The sequence below is a fragment of the Propithecus coquereli genome, unplaced genomic scaffold (genome assembly GCF_000956105.1).
Source record: "Propithecus coquereli isolate 6110/MARCELLA unplaced genomic scaffold, Pcoq_1.0 Scaffold6, whole genome shotgun sequence".
NCBI lineage: Eukaryota > Metazoa > Chordata > Mammalia > Primates > Indriidae > Propithecus > Propithecus coquereli.
The window spans coordinates 9,854,549-9,880,792 of NW_012151951.1; the positions used below are offsets into that span (position 1 = coordinate 9,854,549).

The 26,244-nt window shown below is 35.5% G+C and overlaps 1 protein-coding gene across 2 annotated transcripts in view; it reads left to right on the forward strand.

Annotated features, from left to right (window-relative positions):
* The window catches only part of ZC3H12C (zinc finger CCCH-type containing 12C), a 73,520-nt gene extending 48,319 nt beyond the window's left edge, over positions 1–25,201 (forward strand). For both annotated transcript variants that reach the window (XM_012659174.1, XM_012659173.1), the window contains exons 3-6: positions 14,858–14,997; positions 19,668–19,902; positions 22,416–22,522; positions 23,180–25,201. In XM_012659174.1, the coding sequence (XP_012514628.1) occupies positions 14,858–14,997; positions 19,668–19,902; positions 22,416–22,522; positions 23,180–24,576 (1,879 nt within the window). In that variant the 3' untranslated portion in view covers positions 24,577–25,201. The remainder of the gene's footprint in view (positions 1–14,857; positions 14,998–19,667; positions 19,903–22,415; positions 22,523–23,179) is intronic.
* Positions 25,202–26,244: the final 1,043 nt, after the last annotated feature.

A 26,244-nucleotide genomic window follows, 5' to 3' on the forward strand; every position in this document is an offset into this window, starting at 1 on the left:
TTCACAGTCGTTAAGGTCAACATTATTCTGTATCCCAATATTAGCTTTAGAAAGCATTAGTTTTCTCTCTCTCTCTCCTTTCAGGGCGCACAGCCATCTTCACCTCATTTGTACCTGTGTAGAGACCCCCGTTTCTAAAAGATGTCTCTTTTTTTCTCATCTGGCTAAATTACTGAGTTATGAAAATTAGTGTATGTTCCTGCTTTAGTATTAATCACTAGTTTGAAATGAAGAACTTGAATATGATAATATTCAACAATTTTGGAATCTAGCCAAATAGTCCATTTCTATATGGAGTTGAAATAACCATAGGAAAATACCCTAATTCTTCTAGACGTAAACTATTTGTTTTATTAATTTGAGAGCAAATCAGAGCTATCATTTGAAGTGTTTTGCTCCATTCAGATGCAATTCAAAAATAATTCTCTAGGAGCTAGGGGGAAAAAGAAACAAAAGCCAAACCTCTAATGAAATTTTGTTTTTTGATGAATTTTGGTGGCTCAAAATTTAAAGCACACTCAAATTCAATCAGTATCTAATTAACTACCCACAATGTTCAGAGCACTGTGAGGATTAAAAGATATATGTATAAAAGTGTCAGTTCTTTTTCTGGAGAGCTTAGAGTTTCACATATTGTTTCTCAGAAGGTGATCTGAGGATGCCTAGCACAGAATCATCTGGGGACCTTGTTAAAAATGCAGATTCTATAGCAGTGCTGTTCCGTGGAAATACAATATAAGCCATGTATGTCATGTTAAATTTTCTAGTACCTACATTAAAAAATAAAAAGGAACAGGTAAAATTAATGTGAATAATATATTTTATTTGAGGTAATATATCCAAAATGTCATTGTAACATGTAATCAATAAAAAAAAATTATTAAGGAGATTTTGCTTTATTCTTTTGATAGTTAAGTCTTTGAAATCTGCTGTGCATTTTACCTTTATAGTACATCTCCAGTCAGAATAGCTATATTTCAAGTGCTCAGCAGCCATATGTGGCTATTGGCTACTGTTTTGGACAATGTAGTTCTAGAGCCCACACAGACCTACCAAGTCAAGTTCAAAGTGTAGCCCAGGCATTCTCTTGTGAGAAGTATTCCTTCTAATACTGATGTGAACTGAAATTTGAGAACTATTGTTTTTAGTAGGTGATAGCAAGTTCTTCCACATACAAGGACGAGGACCAACATGTAATCATCCAAATAGCCTTTTCAGGTGAAGGCAGTATTATCTTTCATTTATAAGCAAATGAGACATGATTTAAATTACTTCCAAGGCAAAACATAATTTTAACCCAAATATGGCTGACTTCAAAGTCTATACTCTTCATCAATTAATAAAAGGGGAAAAATTAACTTGAAAAGATTCAAGCTGGATCTTACAAGGCCTTGAATGCTAAGATAGAGAATTTTAGTGTGGTTCTGTAATACAAGGGTAATTGAGGGGGGTTAAGTAGAGGAATGGCAAGAGTAGAGTTGTGCCTTATGCTGATAATTTTGCAGTGGTATATAGGAGGTAGGAGATCAATTTGGAGCAAACAACTATATCATAGATGTATGCCTATGGCTTTGAGAAGATCTACAATAAGATTATCTCTCTATTGTTTGATTTTTCCCAAACTTGTCTCCAAAATGATTTTTTTCTTGTAATAATCCATAACTACTTTATGATTTCCTAGTGATAATATGTAAGGCCAAAAGCCACGAAATGGCCAAAGGAGAGAGTAGTGAGGGAAGGTCATAGGTCCTTGAGGAACACCTATAATCATGGCTATATATCGGAATTACCAGAGGAGTTCTTAAAAAATACATCTTCCAGCATTCTACTCTCGTGGAATATAGAATTAGTCTCTATCCACATGTACCCATTAGTTTAAATTCACTTATTTCCTTAAATGAATCCAGTGCTTTTTAAATTTCCCTGTGGTTTTAGGTTCAGATGACTTGTCATGTCATTAAGAAAGTACAATCTTGTGAGCTATTGGAGGTGGGAGTATGATAAGTTGATGTTAGAGCCCTTTGATTCCTAAAAGTGTTTGATTTCTTCATTATGCTTCCGTGACTTAGTCAACTGACTTCATTATGATTAACTAAATCTCCATATCCTATTTTAGCTTCTGCCAAAATTTATAAAAAATGAAAATGGTGAGAGAAAAACCCAGAGCCTCATCATTACCTCTACATCATGCTGTAGCACAGATTCTCCTGCTTAGTGTTGGAATGGAAGCTGGCACGCCAGACTTCTGTTTTTTATAAGAACAGACTATTGAAACTTCTTCCCCCCACCCCACATCATTGCAAATCCTCCCTCTCGGTCAGAAAATGCAGGTTTCTGGAGTTAGATTAAATCTCCTGACTGGTGGGTAGGCTTTATTGGTGCATATTTGTGCAGAGCATTAGGATAAATATTTTGTTCACTAATAATCTCAGGTGAACCACTTTTGGCCAAAGGGATTCATGCTTGCATTGGTACTCTATTAGTGACAGGGAAACACTAGAAGAATTTAAAGGGAAAAGTGGCATAGTAAAATTTGCCTTTAGAAGAGATAACTCTATAGAGAAATTTAGAGAGTGGATTTGAGCACTAAAATTGGGGACAAGGAGACCTACTTATGTTTGAAAATATATGCAATGGTTAAATTATGGACAACTCCTGGAAAAATATGTACTAAGAGTATCATTGTTTTTGTATACCAATCAAATGGTACAGAATAGAAATAAACCAGCCATTTACTTGTGAGTTTATACTCAGCCCCCAAAAAAGACTCATGTTGGAGAGCAGCTGGTGTTAGTACAAATATGAATGTTAACTGGGATGTAGGAAAATACTCCAGGTAATTCATTGAAGTAACTTCCTTAATGTTTGAGGAGTCAGAATATGAACAGAGAAAATGCATGAAGTTGTGATAACTTCCCTTTATATCAAGAACAGCAAGCTAAGCCCATATATTTATAAAATACAAGCAGAATTTAGCAATCTGTGCAATCAGGATTTAAGCTTCTGATTAATCTTGTAAAAAGTACAAGGGCTTTCATATATCTAACCTGCTTTGTGAAGTTATATGAACTTGAGAATTCTTTTCAATGTAAATTTGAATGTCGAAGGCCTTCTGGCCTAGGCTCTAAAATTTGCCTTCAGTTGTTTGGTTGGTTTGCTATCCTGTTGCCTGTTTACTATTTAAGTACAACTTAAAGTTTATAGTTAATTTATAGTTAATAAAATCATCCTGGACACCTAGTTCAAGTGTTTGGTTTAAACTATAAGAGAAACTAAAAATTGCCAGCATTCATTCAAATTTGTTTTACTATGCCACTTACTTAAATTCTTCTGGTGTTTCGCTGTCTCTAACAGAGAGGCAATGCAAGCATGGATCCCACTGGCCAAAAGTGGTTCACCTGAGATTATTAGCAAACAAAACATTTATCCTAAAGCTCTGCACAAACATGCACCAATAAGGCCTACTCATCAGTCAGGAGATTTAATCTAACATTCAAATTATGTATAGTAGACTCGCGTGATCCAATATGGTAACCACTAGCCATGTGGGGCTATTGAACTCTTGAAATATGTCTAGTCCAAATTGAGATATCGTATAAATGTAAAAAAATACTAGGTTTCCAAGACTTAGTACAAAAACATGTAAACTATTTCAATAACTTTTTGTTGATTACATGTTAAAATAATTTGATATATTGAGTGAAATGAAATACATACTAAAATTAACGTCAGCTGCTTTTTAATTTTTTTAATGTGCTGTGCTAGATAACTTAAAACTATATATGCGGTTCACATTATATTTCTATTAGACAGCCTCTCAGTGGAATGTTTCATAAGCCCCAATATTACTAGAAGTAATATTAATTAAAGGATAGCTTACATTCCCTCTAGGTGAGTGCTGCAGGTATTGCTTACAGATTAGTTGGCAGTGAATGCCACATTTCTCTATTGTTTTTAAAGAAAATCCTTACAAGACGACATAAAGAATCAAGGAATCAGAGTTTGTTGTTGTTTAATTATATTAGTGTGGAGTCTGTCAAAGACAAACAAATATTACTTATATTGTGTTACATCTCTTTATAACTCTAAGTACATAATTCCAGTTGTCATCAATATTGTATATTCTAATAGACCAGTGGGCAATAAACTTTCTTATTATCTCAGGTGTGCTAACCTGAGAAACAGCAACCTCGGTAATCCTGTTGTATATAAATAAAGTTAATCGCAGTTCTTCACCTAACTATTGTTACCATTTATAAGAAATGGGTAAAAAAGAAGAAAAATAATTTGAGTCCATGTTTTCTGCTTTTGTTAATAAGACCTTTTTACATCTACTAAATATATCTTCATCATCTTCAGACTAATGACCCACTTGGATCTAGATTATCTAGATGTGCTTCCTATTATTAATTTCACCTCAAATTATAAACCTTATAAGGTAAAGGAAATCTTTCTCCTTTCCTTTTTCCTTATCCCTTTCCAATTCTCAAAGCTACCTCTCATGATTATACTGCTATTATGTTCATAACCAAGTGGAGGGTAGTAATTATTTCATATAAGACTTCTATAGTAATTTTGGTGATTAATATTTTTGTTGTCCTAAATTGGTGCTTTTTCAGACTTTTATTTTCCTTTCAAGGAGTACAATCCTGCAAATCTTGCATGAAAGCCCAATATTTAAAACAAACAAAAGCAGAGTTCTGTTTGATTTGGGGAGTGTATGCACAGCTATTTCTCACTTAAAAATTGTGTTCCCTATTCCCCAGAATCTGCTCTGTGCCATGCCATGGAGTTTCTGTTTGGAATACAACTTGGTAAATACTGATTTAATGATGTATAACAAGGGAGCATGAGTTTAGTTTTCTGGTGGTATGTTTAATGTTTAGCATCCTGAGAATGAGGTTTAGCTTCAGAGTGATTTTGGTGAAACTGGAAAAGAGATCACAGACAATAAAGTTGAGTAGTTATAAGAACAACAAAATAGGCATGCATTAAAAAATAGTTATGAGCCTTCAATACAAAAGAAAAATCTCTAGATGCCCATGGTCAGCAACATGAAATTAATTATAGGTTCTCCAGTGCAATATGTAATTTAATTGGGCTACCATGATAGAAAGTGTAATGTCCTCTTACTTCCATATTTTCATATTTAAGATGATAGCCAGCTATAGTTCTCCCTGCTTAAGGAACATAGGATAGATATAAGAGAATTTCTTTTTAACAATCATTAAATATTGAAAATTGCATTAGTGAAGAAGGTCTTAAAGCTATTTTTTGAAAGAGTTCTTTAAAATTAAAATCTATTTTCATATGTCCAAGATGGTTTATGTTTTGTCAGCCCTAAAAATTGAGGAAAAAGAATAAAAATGTAGTCCACTAAATATTTGAAGAACACCTAGACTTTATATCAATAATTTAGTATTCAATAAATATTTATTAATATTATTATATTACTATTCTGTGATTAACATCCAGTATATCCTGACTTTCTCTAATATAATTAAGCTATTAGTATTTTGTACTAAAGATTCAAATATGGTTTTCTCGTTTAAAAAGATACTTTTATATTTTTCATTCTAGGCACTTGACTGACAAATTCTCCTTACTTATGTCCTGATTGTGATAAGTGGCTTAGTATAATGCCCCATTAAAGTCGTAAAAGTCTTATCATCATACTTTAATCCTCCAATGGAGGGTATCATATACAGGTACATCTTAGAATATAGCAAACTTACAGGTCAAATTATTTATTTAAATAAAAGATGATATGTAGAGGATTATAAAAAAGCAGTTGGTCGGCTTTTTGAGTCCCCTGATAACCTTGATCTTCTTTTGGTTTCTTTTTAAAACTAAAACCTGTTAGTGATCTCTGCATACCAAACATATTGTTCTAAAAGTCAGTTTACTATTTATGATGAAACTAAAGCTATTAAATAAAGATTTACTTTACTGGTTCCATTTACATTCTCCCAAGCAAGCTTTTTTTCTATTTCCTAAACATGAGAACTAAGGAGACATAACATAAGTAAAGGAACTAATATTTATTGAATCTTCTACGTGTCAGGAGCTTTGCTAGGTTTTTTATATATATTACCTTGTTCAGTTCTCACAATCCTATGAGGTAGGTTATCCCCATTTTAAACATGAGAAATGGAGGTTCAGAATAAGAACTTGCTCAAGGTCACACAGAAAAGTGGTAAAGAAAGACTGAAACTCATGTCTAATTCCAGAGGCTATGTTATTTTCAATATCAGCCTACTCTTGAAACGCCATCTCTATTTGGAGTTTTAAACTGTGCCATTCTAAGTACAATTTTTATAATTAGATTTTAATCCGTTGTGAAAGGCTTTTTAAGGATAGCTTTTTTTTGATCATATAAATAATATACTTATTATACAAATTTTAGAAAATGAAGAAGAAAAATCACCTATAATTTCCAAGGTGCTTTACAAGCATTATATAATATGCAAACTATAGTAAAATCAAATTTGAGGAAATAAAAAGATAGCTAAAAAGAGACTCCTTTGTTTTTTTTCCTTCAGTGCCATATATAGTATTAAAAAGAGCCAGTCTCCTTTAATGGATGCCTTCATTCCCTTTGTAGATTTCTCCATGTTTTTCAATTACTCCTCATGTCTGTCACTAGAAGATAACAGTTATATTTCTAAAATAACCCTTCCTGTTCTGTTGTTAACCTGAGTAATGGTATCGCTATCTACACCTGAAGAAAATGTAATATGTGAAATTATGTTTTTTAGATATGGCAGATGGAATGGTTGGCCCATCATCCCCTCTTCTAGGTCCCAGATTGGGGCAAATCAGATTAAAATATGTGATCCTCTGAGCTTTTCTCTGTGTTACAAAATATACCTTAATAGTCTATTTACAATCATAAGTGGCTAGTTTAATGGCATTAATTAAGCAAGTGTAGTTTAATTCTCCAGGGGCAATTATATATGGTATTATAGGATATAGTAAGCATCATATTATTTTGACCTCTTATGGAAATGCCCTTCTGTTGAGGACAGAAAAGTAGAATTTATATGCTTTTCAGATATATGACTGTAATAAATATGAGTAAATTAAAGATAATCTTGATAGAGCTGTGAGACAGAGTGGACTTACAGAATAATGAAAAGTTATGGTAGTGAAAGTCTTATGAAGAATATGTGTATCAAGATAATTTGCGTTCCTTTTAGCTCCCCTTGGTTTCCAATTTTCTGGTTCATAGGGAGTTGTATTTGTGTGAAACTGTGAGCAGGTATCCCTGGATGGAAGTAATGGGACTTCAGTTAACCCAGTCCAAACCTTAGTGTAGTCCTTTTCACAGCTTGGTCTGCAAATTAATTTCATCTTATTGTCTGGTATAAGCTCTGAAAAAAATTGTAGAAACTTTTTGGGGAAATTTCAATGACTCTAATAAATCAGCAATTCGTTTCCCATGTAATATTTTATTTGCCGTGATTAGAAAGCCTCTTATTCTTCCAAATTTAGCCCATAGCATGGAAGACCCCCAGCATATACTTACTATCAGTATAAATGAGCACATCGTTACCACGACAGGTGCCTTGTCTCCCAGAAGCTTCAAAAATACTCTAGTTAGAGTACAGAATATGGTAGCCCTTTGTTTACACAGCAGGCACCTTCCCAACAGATTAACAGCATTAAGAAAGAAGAGAGAGGTGTGCTCCTCTAACAGAGGACTCTATTTGCTCAGGACTCTCAGAGGAGAAAGAAAAAGTAGAAGATTGTCAAGAGAAACCCACAATTTGTTTTTCTAGGTCAGAATAAAACCAGAAAGAAATTGCAGAATTCATGGCTTTCATCTCCACACGACAGGACAGGAAAAGATTAAAGCAAGAAGCCCTGCAAACATATGAGGTTCTCCCATTCCCAGTGCTGAGGCTTTTTCCATTATGACAATTTTGCTCATTAGTTTGCACCATTTGCCAGTTATTTCCTGTCTGATTTCCTGAGGGGAAGAGTGTCTGGAGGGGGCAGTCAAGCTTTGTAGGTGGGTTGCATCCCTTGCATCTTCCTCAGTCTCTCCCAGCATCCCCTTTTCAGTGTCCTGGCTTCTTGCAGCAGTGGCCTGAATGGCTTTTCATTCGGGGTCTTCTCTTATCTGCTGGTAGTCCCAGGAAGGGATTTGCTCCCTTTGTAAATAATTCTAACTGGGCAGGTAACACTGCCATCTTAAGTTTCTTTGTCTTCTTTATCTTTCTCCAATTTTTTTTTTCCCAAACTGGGTTGCTTTTGCCAATCCCTGAGAAACTTGTCTGTCCTTACCATCCAAATACCTTTTCTCTTACTCATGCTTGAATTCCCAATAATAAGGCTACCATAAAAGTGAAAAGGACTAAGGGTCTATTCTGATCTGCCCCTAAATCTGTCCTCGTTAATTTAGAAAACGCCTCAGCAAACCACTGGTAAAAATCAACAGGGCGCGCATCCAGCAGCAGCATTGCAGCTTCCGCCAGGTTACCCGCTGTGGAAAGATTGCACCCGCCATCAGCAGTGCACACAGTGAGTTCCCAAGGCACGAGGAGAAGGCTGAGTTGTGTGAGGAGGTAGTCAGCTTCCTGGCATGCCCTTACGAGGGGGGCTATTTCTAATTTGCCCCTGTCATACCTGTTCTAGTCAAGCAAAGTCAGCCAGAGGCAGCATTTCATGCAGCAGCCTGCATATGTCCTCGCACACAGGACAGTAGACTGGAAACATGCTGCAGAACACCTTGGCAAATTTTTCCAGATCTTTTTGGAACACTGGAAAATAACTCTTAAGGTGAGTAAGATCAGCTGGGGGAAAAGGGCATATGCACTCTTTGCATCTCGGATGTGCCCGGCCATTCTGGATCACTTACAATAAAAGGCATTTGAGTCACTGGAGCACCAAAGGGGTAGAGCTGATTTTCTTCACATTGAGATGAAAAATAAGTTGGTTTGTATGGCGCTGTAGTTTTAGTCTCATTTTGCTGTTTATTATCCTGACTCCTTTTGTTTCCGCTCTTACCGAAGTTACCAAGGCAGCCACTTGCCAACCTAGTGCCTTAATTCTAGGACGATCTTTTTATCCAAATTCGCAGATTCTTTGTTCCTTCCTCTTTATCATTCCTGCTTCCTTAACTGTGTTTTTCCTGTTCAGTTCAGGGAAGTTTTGGAGATGGAATCCATAGTAGAATATTCTAATAAGGCTAGCAATTCTCCCCTTTCCAAGGGAAAGTTATCCCCAGATCCTGTAGCCATTAGGAACCATCCATCCATCCAAAAAGTCATTGCCCCACTCTTCTAGGTCCCAGACTGAGGCAAAGAAGGGTAATGCGAAGTAGAAACAGCAGGAGCAACAACAGAGAAGGGTCAAGAACCTGGAGAAAGAGAAAGGAGCTTTCAGTTACTTAATCTTTTCCTCCAGTTTCTTAATTCATCTCTTGTGGCCATCCAGCTCCTTCATTCTTTTATTTTCCTTCATTCTTTTATTTTCTGAGGATACCAAGGATCCTTTTATTGCGAGTGGAGTTTTTCAAGAATCTCTGTAAATATATCTATCTGTCTACTTTAAATGAACCTTCCTTTGACCATTGCAAAGCAGGATTTTTTATAAGTATACCTGTTCCAAATGTAATAGAGTGAAGTAGCCTTTATTTTTAAGAAAGAGACCTACTGACAACATTCTGGGCTTCTCATATTTTTCTACCATTGAAGTCAGGGGCAAATCAGATGGGACCTTCAAGCCCATGTTACCCATTTTGCTCAATAGTAACTCAAAATTTGTAATGAGGGTTGGAATTTTCCCTGAGAACCCAATCCCACTGAGCCAAAGTAGTTGGAGGAGAGACTTTTTAGCAAACATTCAGGGTCTGTTACCTCATCAAAGGTGATCACAAATCCTCCAACAAATTCACTGAGCAAAAGGACTCATTCAGGGTATACGATTCATCCTTATTGCCAAATTGTTGAGATAAAAAAGAAATTAAGACCCAGAGGAACATGCTAATCCATGAATATAGAATTAGCCTTTTACTACTGAGCAAAAAAAAAAGAAAACCCTGAATACATGCAGATAATAAGTGGCTACAAAGCTATGGTGAATGTATTCTCTATTTATATGGAATTAAAGATACGGTCCTTTTTTAGTAAATAGTCAACTGTTCATTTGCATTAGTGGCTATGTTGCACTTATCTGGTGTCCTGTTTTTCACAATTTCTTATCAGGCTAACTCTGATTTTATAATTCTTTGTCAGTGCCTCCTGCAGTTACCCCCGTACATTCTGTCTAGCACATATGATGAGTCACATGTGCCTCAGTAAGGTTAGATTAAGTTTACTCTCCTAAAACCTCTCCTAGTCTGTTCAAGTCCCATCTGCAGTGTGGAGCCACCTGGTAGTTGCCTGCTGAGGTTTAAATATTACTAGGGATGATTCTGAGTCTTGCTGGCTGACAGGAACAACCAAGACAACAGCAACCATTCTAGGGATTTCCTAGTTAGCATTCATTTTTTGGCCTGGTTATGGATGGATTGGCTGGAAAAGTCCTGGTGATTCAAGGACTCCCCCCGCACATGCCTTTCCCTCCCCATGTAAAAGAGAAGATCATTAGCCTGACCCGCTGTGTGATCTAAAGCTGGGGAGAGGATGAAAGCCAATTGTTACTTGCATTAAATAATTTCAAGTTCCTATGGGGTTTTACTGTACCTAGATGCAGAATTACTATGTTTTAGAGAAAGCACGCCTTCAACTTTATAAAGTATTGCCAAATTGCTCTCCCAAATAGTTATACCAATTTACACTCCCACCTATAATGTATGAGTTCCTACTTTCACATATTCTTGGCAACATCTGGTGTTTGCAGACTTTATTTTTACCAATCTGATGAGTGTGAAGTAGTGTCTCATTTTGGCTTTAATTTGCATTTCTCTACTATTGAGCATCTTTTCATATGTTCATTGGTCATTTGAGTTTCCTCTTCTGTGAATTGATTGTTCATATCTTTTGCCTTAAAAAAAACTGGCTACCCTTTTTGATATATAAGAGTACTTTCCTAACTTCTCGATTGGTTTTATATTTTGCAAATATCTTCTCCTAGTCTATGACATTATTTTTGTCATGAAGTCTTTTTGCATAAAAACCTTTTATGTGCTCAAATATATCAATCTGTGCCTTGATAACATATAGTTCCATGTCTTAAGTATTTCCCTATCCTGATGTAAATGTCTCCTATAATTTCTCCTAAAAGTTTTAAAATTTTTCTTTTCATATTTAAATCTTCTATCTACAATTTATTTTTTGTATATAGTATGAGATAAAAATGCAATTTTATTTTTTTCATAAAAATAACCAATTGCCCTAGCACCATTTGTTGAATATAGTCCATCTTTTCCTCATTGACTTGTAATGTCACTTTATTCTTGCCTTTTTGTTTTTCCATATTAATTTTAGGATCAGCTTCCCAAGTTCCATGAAAAAGGCTTTGAGGAATTTGATTGGAATTGCAATGCACTTACAGATTAATTGCATTGCACTTATGGATTAATTAGAGAACAATTGCCATCTTTATAAATTGAGTCTTACTATCCATTAAAAATGGTATATTTTTCCTTTTACTTAGGTCTTCTCTTTAATACATGTTTTCAATTTTAATTTTCTCTATAAAGCTATTGCATGTCTTTTTAAAAAGATTTAGTTTTTGTTGCTGTTACAAATTGGATCTTTTTTAAATTCAAATTGATTTTGCTTGTGTAGCAACACTAAATTTTGAACAAGAGCCTTATATCAGCAATGTAATAATAGATTGTGGTCAAAGAATATTGTGTGTATGGTTCAGATTTCTAATATCTGTTGAAATCTGTTCTATGGCCTAGTATATAGCCAATTTTACAAAGTTTCCATGTGGTTTTGAGAATATTTTTCCCTTTAATTTTGTGTAGGATTTGTAATATGTCCATTAGATCAAGCTTGTTATTGATTGTTCAAATCATCTATTTTATTAAATGTTTTCTACTTCTTCTGTCAATTAGTGTGGTTGTAGATTTGTTTATTTCTTCTAGTAATCATGTGATCTTTTGCATAACTAATATGGAGACTGAGTTTAAAATCACTATAGCTTCCTATGAATTGTTCCCTTTTTACTATTATGTAATAACTTTGTTATCCCTAATAATGATTTTTCCTTAAAATATATTCTTTTTCCTGATGTTAATAGAGATGTGCCAGTTTTCTTTTGTTTTCTGGGTTGCCAGGTATAGCAATTAAGGATGCGTTCAGCTGCAAATAACAGAAAACGTGACTACAATTGCTTAAACAAATGGAGGATTCTTTTTTTCTCAGATAGCAAGATTGGAGATAGATGTGGGTCCATCTGCTTAGGAACTCAGGCTCTTTATATGTTTCTATTTACCATTCACAGTGTGCCACTTTTCAGCCTCATTCCTGTTTTCTCCCTATAAGGCTTTGTGGAGTGAGAGGATAAGGAGAACAACCCTTATTAATCAGAATTGCATGGTACAATATCCTGTTTAAGCATCTATAAGAATCATTGTCCCATGATTGTAAATGGTTTGCTGTTTACACACGTTATGAAATTGAAAGTTCTTTAATTAGGAGATGGAATCTTCTACTTCTAGAGTGAGTGATGTGACAGTTACCTTTACCAAATAAAATCACCAGGAAGGAAATGCTTATGCATGCCTGTCTTTAGAGACAGAAGCAATTAAGTGCTCAACAAGCATAATACAATGGATTTCAAAGTATTAATGCAAAGTAAAAATATAGTACAGTTTTAGCAAGTTGAGTTTTTGTATTTAAGAATACATGGTATATATGTTCTCTCTAAAGATATCATTTTCTACAGTTTTTCAGAAGACTGATTAAATTTCAGTGTTTTCCATGAAACTTAACATGACTTTGTGCCTTTTGCTGGGGCATTGGCCAGGCTATCAGATAGCGCTTCTTACCTCGAAAATGACTTCAAATTCTCCCTTTCCTTATCCCGCTTTGTGAAACTTCTAGTGCATCTGATTTCACCTCTAATCTTGCCCTGGACCATTAGGACAGGTCTGTGGAACCATAAATAGGCTCTGTGTTTGTATTTGCAGCCTTCAACATCTACAAAGCAAATTGATCTATTTCTGTTTTGTACTAAAAGTTATTAGCATTATATGGTTTTAGTGCTTCCCAAGGGGACCCTAGAACAGCATATTGATATGCCTAATGTTTGATTTATGCTAAAAGTTAACAAAGCATTTACCTACATTATTTCATTCAGACCTCCTTAGTACCAAGAAGAAAAATATCTGTCTCCGTTATAGATAACAAATGGAGCCTTCAGAGCTCAAACTATATAAAAGAACATAAGTATTCAAAGCAGAAGAACTTTTGAATAAGTTGTTTTTTATTTTAAAGTATTATGGGGGTACAAATGTTTTTTGTTACAAGGATCGCTTTTTTAATGCTTGAGTCAGGGTTCTAAGTGTGTCCATCACCCAGATAGTGTTCATTGTACCCATTAGGTAGGTTTTTGCCCATCTTCTCCTTCTCCCTACCCACCCCCCCCCCGATTGATTTCCATTGAGTTATACTTCCCTCTGTGCACGTGTGCTCGTCAGTTAGTTCCAATTTAATAGTAGATGTGATGTTTGTTTTTCTATTCTGTAGATACTTCACTTAGGATAATAGTCTAAAGTTCCATCCATATTGTTGCAAAAGGCATTAAGTCATCCTCCATGGCTGAGTAGTATTCCATGGTATACACATACTATATTTTGTTAATCCACTCATGAGTTGATGGGCATTTGGGTTGATTCCACATCTTTGCAATTGTGAATTGTGCTGCAATAAACATTCATGTGCAAGTGTCTTTTTGATAAAATGACATTGTTTCCTTTGGGAAAATACCCAGTAGAGGGATTGCTGGATCAAATGGTAGGTCTACTTTTATTCCTTTGAGGAATCTCCATACTGTTTTTTCATAGAGGTTGTACTAATTTGCAATCCCACCAACAGTGTATAAGCATTACTTTCTCTCTGCATCCATGCCAGCATCTATTGTTTTTGGACTTTTTAATAAAAACTATTCTAACTGGGGGTATTTGAATTATTAGGTTAAAGTGTACAAGCAGAGCCTAGGGCTAGATAAATACTTACTGAATGACTACACTCTTAGTTGGGCATTTTCTTTTAAGCACTAAGACTGCTAATCCAATTTTGAATGCCCTTTTGTCATCATTAATCCTTGTCCAACACAATATTGTAGAACAGAAACTAGGTGTCTTTTCACTGCAGGATATGGAAAGTGTTTCTTGTATGAGATTAAGCATTGTGAACATGTTTTTCCTTTCAGTGAGAGTGTAGTGTGTTGCTTTACATTGGCCACCTAATAAATTTAGTGCATTACTTAGTCATTAGATTGAAATACATGGATAAGAATTCTTGGGAAGGAAGTTTTTAGAAACTCAGAAGTATTCCATCCCACTATTTTTACAGATTTTTTTCTCTGTGACTTCTTTACATTTGACTAAAATTACTTTTGCTATGATTGAAGCCCTTTCTTTTTCCCCCCTGCATCCTGATCAAAAAGAGCTTGTATCTTTCTGATTAGTTAACTTTTACAACTTTACATTTGAAAACTCACTTTTCTTTTTCTCTACAAAATAATCATCTCAATTTTCTTATTTTTTTCCACACAGATCTTGATTTTCAACTAAGTTATTACAATGTTTCTCTGAGCTCTACAGCTCCGTCTTAAATTTGACATCGCTTATTACTCTAGTAATTATGTGATCGTTTCTGTTTATAAACTTGAATTAAATTAAATTGAATTTAGTTTTTTTGTGTGTTTTAAGTATCCTAAAATAATCTTTCAGCCATGGAAACAAAGAAGTATTTTCCTGCCGAGGAATAAAATTAGCAGTGGATTGGTTTTTGGAAAGAGGCCACAAAGATGTTACAGTCTTTGTTCCTGCTTGGAGGAAAGAACAATCCCGGCCTGATGCTCTCATCACAGGTAAGCTGATTGCAGGTAGCTGTTTGTTCTTAGCTTTCTCATAACGCCTATGCAGATATCTGCACTATCAAATTCGGAGTCTGTTTCTGTTTACTCAATCTGTATGCCTACCACATTCTTTTGGGTGGAGTGTGAAAGTTGTTTTCGACTTTGAAAACTATATTATTATGTTAACTAAATAGTAATCCTTGCTGTATACACCAGGTTTGGTTTTTTGTCATTTTTATGGAAACTTTGACTTTAAATTTTGTAAAATTCTGACTTCAGAGACATGCTAGGAGCCCTTTGCTGTTCACTAGCCATGAAGACTGAGCAACACAATGAACCTCTTTGAACTCCAATTTTCTCATATGCCATATGACATTAGACTAGGTGGAACTAATACCTCTTTATTAACCTGGATGGAACTAGAGAACATTCTTCTAAGTGAAATGCCACAAGAATGGAAAAACAAACACCACATGTACTCACCATTAAATTGGAACTAATCAATCAACACTTACATGCGCATATGGAAATAACACAAGAAATTAAGCATGTGGGGGGGAAGGGATGGGTGAATTCACACCTGACGGGTACAATGCATACTATCTGGGGAATGGGCACACTTATAGCTTTGACTCAGATGGTACAAAAGCAATTTATGTAATCAAAACATTTGTACCCCTGTAATATTCTAAAAAAAAAAAAAAAAAAGATTAGGTGGCAGTCAGACTCTAATGACAGTTTGAAAAAGATTTGTAAGACCTGGGATATGCTATTAGTCAAGTAGAAGGAAATGGCCTGATCCCAATAAAATATTTATAAGTTATTAATATTATAAAATTAATATTAATATTATAAATATAAACTTATATTTATAAGTTATTAATATTATAATTATAATATTATTAATATTATAATTATATTATATTATAAATAATATAATAAATATTATAAGTTATTAATATTATAATATTATATATGTAAATATACATATATTATATAATTATATGTAATAATTTATAAATATAATTATATATAAATTATTAAATCATTGTTAATTTAGCACAAGAATGAATAGGCAAGTAACGGTGAGTCCTAAGCCATGGACTCAGAACCTAGCCTGTATAAACTATAAAGCAGAGAGGTATATATAATTCAACCAGTAGTACCAAAATATTGGGTAACTCTTGAAAAAGTATACTTGTTTAGTTCCTTATCTTATATACCATGTAACAATAAATTCCAGATAGTTGAATAATTATTGTCAAAAGTCAAACCATTAAATACTACAAATAGTCTTTGAATGGGGAGAGACCTTTCTAAATTTAAAAATTTTAGAAAAATTTACAAAGGAAAAAGATACGATTACATCAAAATTTAAGCTTCTACATTTTGGGAAACTTTGTTAAAAATGAAAATCTACCAGTTGCCTAAGAAAAATATGCAACAAATAAAGAATCCATGTCCTTAACATAAAGATCTCAGATGATAAAACAAACACAAAGCTTTCTCCAGTATATAAATGGTAAAATGATGGGAATAGACAACTTCCAAAATAACCAGTGTCAAGTAAGTAGGAAAAAAGTGCAGCCTCATTCGTAATTAAAGAAATGGAAATCTAAACAACTGTTATTTTTCACCCATCAAGTTAGTAGATTACAAAATTGACGATACTCAATGCCCTGAGGGAGGTTACTCATACACTGCTGTCAAAATTGTTGCAACCTGTCAAGAAAACAGTTGATCTTAAAATGTTAATACTCTTGGATCTACTGGTTCCTCTTCTAGGAATAGTCCCAAGAAAATGAACAGAGATACAGGTGAATATTTTTGACCAGAGACATGTAGCACAATATTATTATTTAGAATAGAAAAAAATGGAAACAAAGTATACATTCATTAGAAGAATGGTTCAGTAAATCAGGATGTATTGATATGATAAATATGCATTAAACTATTTAGGCAGAATTTTTAATGATTTGAGGAATACTCTTTTACATAAAAGGAGGTGTGTATATATATATATCTCAACAATGGAAAGAACAAAATACACAGAAATTGACTAGAAGGGAATATGCCAAAATGTTAATAGTAATTGCCTCTGAGTTGTGGCTTTATGAGGTCTTTATTTCTCCCTTCTTCTTGGTACTTTTTCTGTTCTAATTTTCTGCAAGAAACTTATAGTATTTTGATAATTGTGGGGGAGATAAAGTAAACGAAAAAAGAAAAAAACAGCATTTAAGCATATAAAGGTCTTGAAAACTTCTTGTGCATGGAAGGAATATGAGAGCAAGAATAAGGGAAAATGATAATACATAATGTGAACTGTGGCTGAGTTTATTTTGTCTCCGTATGCAGTTTATTTTGTCCCCGTATGCAGTTTATCTTGTAAAATGCGAGAACTAACGTCAGAGGCCTTTAGGTGTTATTGCCCCAGGGTAATAATTCTCTTGACTAAAACCCTCAACCAGATGATACCTGGTAAATTGAATAGTCCAGAACTCTTTCACTGCACCAAAAAAGAAACTTGGTAAGAAATATTTTAAAGTTGTCAGTGCCATAGATTCAGGCTAGTGCTTTTGCCCATCTTTCATTTATTTAACAAATATTAATAAGCACTAGGTATGTATCAAGTGCTGTGCTAGGAACTAGGGATTCAGTTAATTTACTTGTTTTTCTGTACCCATTATTTATTTAAGTTAGGATTATTTGTATGTTATCCTAACTAGTGTCTTCTCACCCTCATTAGCAGTTAAAGAAATGCAAATTAAGCAAGATGATGATGACTGTTAGGCCACCACACTGAATCCACCAGTCACTTTGGAGAGGATCAAGGCATATCATATATGAGTCAACACCCTCACAAATAGTAAAGTACCATAGATTATTCATGAATAAACTGGAAGACTCCAGAGTGTTTAAGCAGTTGATTTATTCGTTCCATAGACATTCATTCATCATCTACCGACGTGCCTCAGGGCCTGGGTGCTGATGGATATGAAGATAAATAACACATGATGCCCGACCCCAAAATGTTTATCAGGGATGCACACAAAATTATAATATGACAAATCCTATAACAAAGACTAGGGTTTTGATTTTGTATTGGTTTTCTCTGATTTTTAGAAGAGATCGGTAATTACATCGATTAAACAAAATTAAAGAGCACAATAAGTGGTAAAATGGTAGGCATAGAGAGCTAATCAGAGCTGTTTATTGAGAGCTTGCAGGCACTGTGCTAGGTCCTTTTTTAACCAGCTACCCAGTTACTTCTCATAGTCTATCAACTACATTTGAGGACTGGAAGAAACAGGCTCAACAAGATTATGATTACCAGATGTGGAAAGTGGCAGGACCTGATATTTATCCATGATTTGCTGATTCTAACACCCACATTTCTTCCACTCATGCTCTGTTGCTTTTCTGAACCAGTGTTCTGATCCTAATGACCTCCTTTGTCAGGAGCGTCATCAGTCCGTATGCTAGTAGTTGAGCTGAGCCACAGTCACTCTTCCATCCCCTCTTCCTGCACACCCTTCTGAAGTACTTCTGCTCTGCCAATTACAACCCTCGCTCACCTAGCTTACGTGTTTGTCCAGTGCGGTAAGGCTGAGGTCTCTTTGAGGAAGGGTCGTTCTTAATCTTGGTGGGCGCTGACACCTAGCACGATACAGGCCACAGAGGAGGCATGTAGTAATTAGCTGTTGAAGAAATGGATTGAAAAAAAAAATTAGTAACTCTAGTTAATAAGCACTGAGAAGTAGTGAGCTTTTTTAAAAAAATCATGACATCTTTAGGTAACTGGCACTCTATGCCAGAATTTACAATGGTGGAAAAATAGGGGATGGAGAAGCAAAAGTAGGAAGAAAGAATGGTTAAAAGAGAATTTTTATCATTAATCAAAATATGAACTCTAGCACCTTTTTTTTTTAAACCACAAAACAAGTCAGTAGAGTTAAAAAGTGCTGTAAGAGTGTGCCCACCAAAGACAAAGAAGAACACTCTACCTATCCTTTGTCTATCTGTGGCTGTTTTCTCCACATAATGACCTGATCTCCTGCTCAGCCCGACCCCACAAGGTGCTGGTGTTTGTTACCACATGCTTCGTAGGTGTAGCAGCCACATCCATAACACCACTCAGACCTCACCGCCTCCATTTTCTCTGAACTTTCTGCATTCGAAGATTTTTCCCTTTGCTACCTCGACTACTTCTTTTCAAACTCCCTCACCATCACATCCACTGGTTAGAAGAAAATAACTACAAAACACACAAACAAACTTGGGAGGAAAAATTCTGTTGCTCACTCCTGAGCCCCACACAGCTGCTTTGCTAGAATGGCATTGTTGTAGGAGCGTGGCAGACACCGTGTTCATCGTGGTCATTCTGGTGGCCCCAGCTCTTAAGCAAAATCTTCATTTAATGAAAATCAGAATTTGCTCAGTCATGTTTATAATATGCTGTTTATTTTTTTAACTATTTTTAAATCCCTTATTATTGAAATTCCTGAAGAAAGAATGTTATTAGGAGTTAAAAATTATGCACATTTATAAACTGTAAATCATAATCCCTAATTAAATGATTACATATATCCAGTTCACATTATAAAAGGTCACATTGTGTGAAAGTTGTCATGTGTGTTAGGTATGTGTTTATTTCTGAAATTCTACCCTTGTTATTCTTTCAGATCAAGAAATTTTACGTAAATTAGAGAAGGAGAAAATCCTGGTGTTCACGCCATCTCGGCGAGTCCAGGGGAGGCGAGTGGTGTGCTATGACGACAGGTTCATCGTGAAGCTGGCCTTTGAGTCAGATGGTATAATTGTGTCCAATGATAACTACAGGGATTTGGCTAATGAAAAACCAGAATGGAAGAAGTTCATAGATGAGCGATTATTAATGTATTCATTTGTTAATGACAAGTAAGTAAAGCCATTTACTTGCCAGTGATATTGCTTCCCTGAAAATGTTAACTATCCCTGGCGGCTGCTACAGAATCCTTCTCTTTTTGCCGCTGACCAGACCTAAGACAAGTTTTTTCCAACAACTGATTTCCCTGCTCATTTTCAATGGGAGTCAGAAAAACTGTAGAATGGTGCTACAGGAGGCCCTATGTGAGTGGCAGACCCTTGCCCTTCCTTGTAAGTCACTAGCAGAGCACCTCAGGCAGAGGACGTCTTCAAGACTCTCCGAGGAACTTATGATGACTGAAAGAGGGAGAATTCCCATCTTCACCCTGTATTTATAGTCATGTGTCACTTAACGACAGGGATAAGTTCTGAGAAATGCATCCTTAGGCAGTTTTGTTGTTGTGTGAACATCGTGGAGTGTACTTAACACAAACCTACGTGGTCTAGCCTACTGCACGCCTAGTCCATATGGTATGGCCTATTGCTCCCAGTCTGCAAACCTGTACAGCATGTGACCATAATGACTGATGTAGGCGATTGTAATACACTGGTGAGTATCTGTGTATCTAAACATATCTAAACATTGACATGGTACAGTAAAAATACACATAAAAGGTAAAAAATGGTACTCCTGTCCAGGTTACTTACCATGAATGGAGCTTGTAGGACTGGAAGTTGCTCTGGGTATCAGCAAGTGGGTGGTGAGTAAATGTGAAGGTCTAGGACATTATTGTATGCTACTATAGAAACAGTGTGTAATTGTATATGCTAGACTTTTATAAGATTGGCAGTGCAGTAGGTTTGTTTTTACCAGTATCACCATAAACACGAGTAATGTGTCGTACTATGACATTACTAGCAATTTTTCAGCTCTGTTATAATCTTAATGACCAAAATGACGTTATGCAGCAGATGACCGTACATGATTTTTTAAAGTTGTTATTACCAGTGTAAGACTCTAGTCATGATCAGAGTCTGCAAGTTCATGAATGAACAAATGACATGAACAAGTATGTCTCATGAGAAGTAAAGTCATTTATAAATATGTAGGAAAAGTTCACCTGTTGCTAATCAAAAATGCAAACTAAATCTAAAAAGAATGTGTTTTCTTACCCATTTAATTCACAAAAATATTTTCGTGTTATGCTATTAAAGATGCATGCAAACTGATAAACAATTTGGCACAGGTTAGCAGAAGCCTCAAAAACATGTGTACTCTGTCAACCCAATAATCTTATTTCTTGGAATATATAATGAGGAATAAAGAAACACTAGATATGTTCATTTCTATATTATTTATAATTGCAAGAATTCAAAGGCAACTACAAATGTACAATAGAGAACTCAATCTAATTGTGCTACATCTCCTATGGTAATATTATTCAGCTGTTCAGAATTAGTATTATGAAAGCTATTAAGAAATACGGAAAAATATTTTTATGTTAAAAAGACAAAGCATAAAATTATATTTATGTTTGATTAAAGCCATGTAAAATGTTGTGTGCTTATGGAAAATGACTTAAAGCCAACACAGACACGAAAAATAATTGTTTTAAGATTGTGAGATTAAGTGACTTTGTCTTCTATTTATTAATGTTGCCGTATTTTTATAATAATAAACACTGTATTTGCAAAGTGTTACTACTCAGCCATCTTGACACTCCTGTTAGAGTTCATACATTATTTCTATTATCCATGTTTTATAGGTAAATACTTGGGTTTATTTCAAGTTCAAACAGTAATATAACAAGGAGTAGAATTCTTCAGTCATAACTTCTTTTCATTATGCATGCCATAAATTCTTTTTTCCTCCACTGAACAGTCAATCTTAAATAATAAGTTTACTTTCTTAAGACTTTTTCTATCTCAGCTGAGAAGCATCTAAGTACAGTGGGAAGAGAATACACTTTGGAGTCAGACATAATTGAATCTTGACTGTGACATGTGATGTTAGATAAAAATTGCTGAATGCATCTGAAGCTAAATTAGAAAACTTTATTGATCTGTAAAATGGAGCTAATGCTTTATGGGATTATTGTTAGGACAGAAGGCAATAGTGTGTGTAAAGTGTCTGGCACATAAGTGTTCGGGAAGTCTTTGTCTTCCCATAGCATTCTGCCACTTCTCCCTTCTTTCTTCCTCAGCTGCCCTCTCACCTCCAGTGCTCCCACTACTCACAAGACCCGTGTTTATAAAGCTCTCCTAAAATGTCACTGCAATAGCTTTCTAAAATCCTTGCAAAATCCCAAGACTGAGAGGAAAGAAGAATTAATTAGAACATGGTAGACTCAAACTTAACTTGAATTAAAACAAATACAACTTCGGCTTCAAACAGTTGAATTTTGTTTTTATTAAGGAAAGTGAACTTCATGTACTGATATTTTTACCCTATAGATGTTGAATCAAAACACTTGGAATAAAATTTCAAAAAACTACCTTAAAGTAAATAAATCTTTGTACTGTGTTTTTAGAATTAAATGACTGACCTCCTGCTTAGGTGTCATTTTTTATTATCTCTCTGACAGGTTCATGCCTCCTGACGACCCTCTTGGCAGACACGGCCCCAGTCTGGATAATTTTCTGAGGAAGAAACCTATTGTTCCTGAACACAAAAAGCAGCCTTGTCCATATGGTAACTTTCTTTGTGAATATTTAGTATATGCCTTTAGAACACAATATATTGTTAAACTTTTGTTGACAAAAATAAACATTCATAATTTTGAGTAGCATGGTATGTGGTTCTTTGCTTGTAATTAAATTTAAAAAAATGTCTTAGCCATGAAAAAGAATTATTTTTATCTATTTGAGTTCAAAACAAATGCATTTCCCTGAATTAAAACATAGTTCAAAATACACAGTTAATTCTACATGAAGTTAGTTTTCAGGTGAATAAAAATTTGAAATTCTTCCATCTAGATACAAATCAGATGAGAATGGTTTTATCACATTACAACAGTACATGTTGCTCTTCAAAACAAAATTTCCTACCTGATTATTAAGTCCTACTGGAAGAGAAGAGGCAAGTATGAGTTGAGAATATGGGGTATTAGCCAAAAACTCTGGAAGTGATTATTAGTCATTGGGCCGACTTGCTTGCTGCACTTGATAGTAAGGAAGTAAGTAGACTGAAAAGTAACACTTCTCAAGGGTAAAGAACAGAGTAATGCTTAGCATAGCTCCCATTTCTACCTTTGTTTCTTTTACAAGTTAAAATAATAGTGCCAAACTGAATGTTTTTCTCAAGATCTGATGGTATATTCCTTTACCTAATTAACTTTACTTTTCATAGGAAAGAAGTGTACCTATGGACACAAGTGCAAATATTACCATCCCGAAAGGGGCAGTCAGCCTCAGCGGTCAGTGGCTGATGAACTTCGTGCCATGTCTAGAAATACAGCAGCCAAAACTGCAAATGAAGGAGGACTGGTGAAAAGCAACAGTGTTCCTTGTAGCACTAAGGCTGATAGCACTTCTGATGTGAAACGAGGTGCTCCAAAGAGGCAATCAGATCCAAGCATAAGGACTCAAGTCTACCAAGACCTAGAAGAAAAGCTTCCCACCAAAAACAAATTGGAAACCAGGTCTGTACCTTCCTTAGTTAGCATACCGGCTACTTCTACTGCAAAACCCCAAAGCACTGCATCTTTAAGCAATGGCCTTCCATCTGGAGTTCATTTCCCACCTCAGGATCAAAGACCACAGGGACAATATCCTCCAATGATGATGGCAACCAAAAATCATGGAACGCCAATGCCTTATGAACAGTATCCAAAATGCGACTCGCCTGTTGACATTGGATATTACTCCATGTTGAACGCATATTCAAATCTGAGTATCTCAGGCCCACGAAGTCCTGAAAGGCGTTTCTCATTAGACACAGATTATAGAATAAGTTCTGTAGCTTCTGACTGCAGCAGTGAAGGGAGCATGAGCTGCGGGAGCAGTGACTCCTATGTGGGGTACAATGACCGGTCCTACGTCAGCTCTCCCGACCCGCAGCTAGAAGAGAATTTGAAGTGTCAACACATGCACCCTCACAGCCGCCTTAATTCCCAACCCTTCCTGCAGAATTTCCACGACCCCTTAACCAGAGTGCAAAGTTACAGTCACGAAGAACCAAAGTTCCATCACAAGCCTCCTCTTCCACACTTGGCTATGCATCTACAGCACCCCACTGTGGGCGCCCGGTCCAGCTGTCCCGGGGATTACCCCTCTCCGCCAAGTTCAGCACACTCTAAGGCACCACACCTAGGCAGGTCCCTAGTGGCCACCAGAATAGACAGCATTTCTGATTCTCGCCTCTATGACAGTTCTCCTTCAAGACAAAGGAAGCCTTATTCCCGCCAGGAAGGGATGGGAAGCTGGGATAGGCCAAGTTACGGGATGGATGCCTATGGATATCGGCAGACTTACTCCTTGCCTGATAACTCCACGCAGCCGTGTTACGAGCAGTTCACCTTCCAGAGCCTACCTGAACAGCAAGAGCCGACTTGGCGGATACCGTACTGTGGGATGCCGCAAGATCCTCCAAGGTACCAAGATAACCGAGAAAAGATTTACATCAACTTGTGCAACATCTTCCCACCTGACCTTGTGAGAATTGTCATGAAAAGGAATCCTCACATGACAGACGCCCAGCAGCTCGCTGCAGCCATTTTAGTGGAGAAATCACAGCTGGGTTATTGAAAGATGATGCATCTTTGTGGTGTTTAGTAGTTTTTTGTTCAGCTCAAATGCTGAGGGAGGTTTGCTACAATAGCACATGTGATCTCCTTCTCAGCAAGGAGGTTATATAGTATCCATTTATGTGAAATACTGTATCATGGAATCTGTATGTATAGCCCCACACGGTGGAAGTATCACGGGATTGCTTTACATTTAAACTTTTTTTTAACATTTCCTTTTTAAAGCTATATCCTTGGCTGGAAATTTTTCCAGTTTGATTTAATAGATGTATCTGTGATCTTTGATAATAATCTTTGGTGCATCAGGGGTTTATATGCAGCACTTTTTATCCTTGTTTCATGTTTTATTAACTTGGTGTTTGTCTATCAATTGCAAGCAATTACAGTACCTTCAGAATGTGGAGCATTTGACTAGACCTAGCAAACTATTTTTTCAAGCCAAGCTTAATTAGACTCTTTTACAGCTTTTTAAGTTATTTTTATTTGGGGAAGGTGGGCTTCTTTGTGCTATAATCATTATTTATAGAAACAAAGATATACTACAGCACTGACTTTATATTTTAAACAAAATGTAAGTTACCAATTTATGTTGAAATGGGTAACAGTATATATTAGAATGATTTACAGTATGGCACTTTTCATTGTGTTATTTTTGTTTGGATTTTTTTTCTGTTAAGAAATTAGTTAATTTAATATGGTCGATTTAAAAGAAAGCAGATGCAATCAATGGAAAAATTGTTTCCATTTTTTTTTTTTTTTTTATGTATAAGGCAAAAGCCGTAACTACTACAGGTTAGAGTTTTGTTATCCAGCTATGATGTGCTTCTAGACAGCAGAAATGGAATTGAATTCCTAGATTTCCATTAACCTGTATTTTTAATATATCTGTCTTTTTGTTTTGGGGCACAATACTGGATAAAATAACCCTTTCACAGTACTTGCCTGATTTTAATGAATCTAATTATTCTCAATGCAACTTTTATATTTAATACACTCTTTAGCTTTCCTGCTGTTTATGAAGGCTGGCCTGAGATGGTTTTATGTGTTGAGCATATGCAACATTTATTGATACTGCACTATAAAAATGGTGATGGAGGAGTTGTGAATGGTAACTTAAAATTTTTGTAAGATATTGTATATTTTCCATTTTCCTGAAGGTAGTTTTTTTTTGGGGGGGGGGCCTGTTATATTATTAAGGCCAGATTCTTGCCACAAATAGTGTAGTTTTAGATACAGACTAAAGTCTGTTCTAGTATTAGTAAGGGATATTTCTGGTTTCAAAGTCATGGGTTTTGCTAGCTACAAATATATTTATGTGGATTAGAAGACAGATTTTGCAGTCAGTGGCAGACAGTTGTGTGATTGACAGAACTTGACTGTTGCCTCCAGATTTGGGGTTTCACTCAGTGTAATAGACACATTCAGATCTGTTTCTGTAGTCTGCCTAGACACCCTGGTTATTCTGATTATTCTTACATGCTACAGTTTGAAGTAAAGCCCTGAAAAACCAGAAAGTACCTTTTACTGTTGATACAAATTGTATCTTTTTAACTATAAGAACTATTTTGATTTGTAGATCTAGTTAAAACACAAGTGTGTAACTATGATTAGACTTTTGGGCAACATTTTATCCCTTATTTAAATACAGATTTTTAAAGTAAAATTGAGG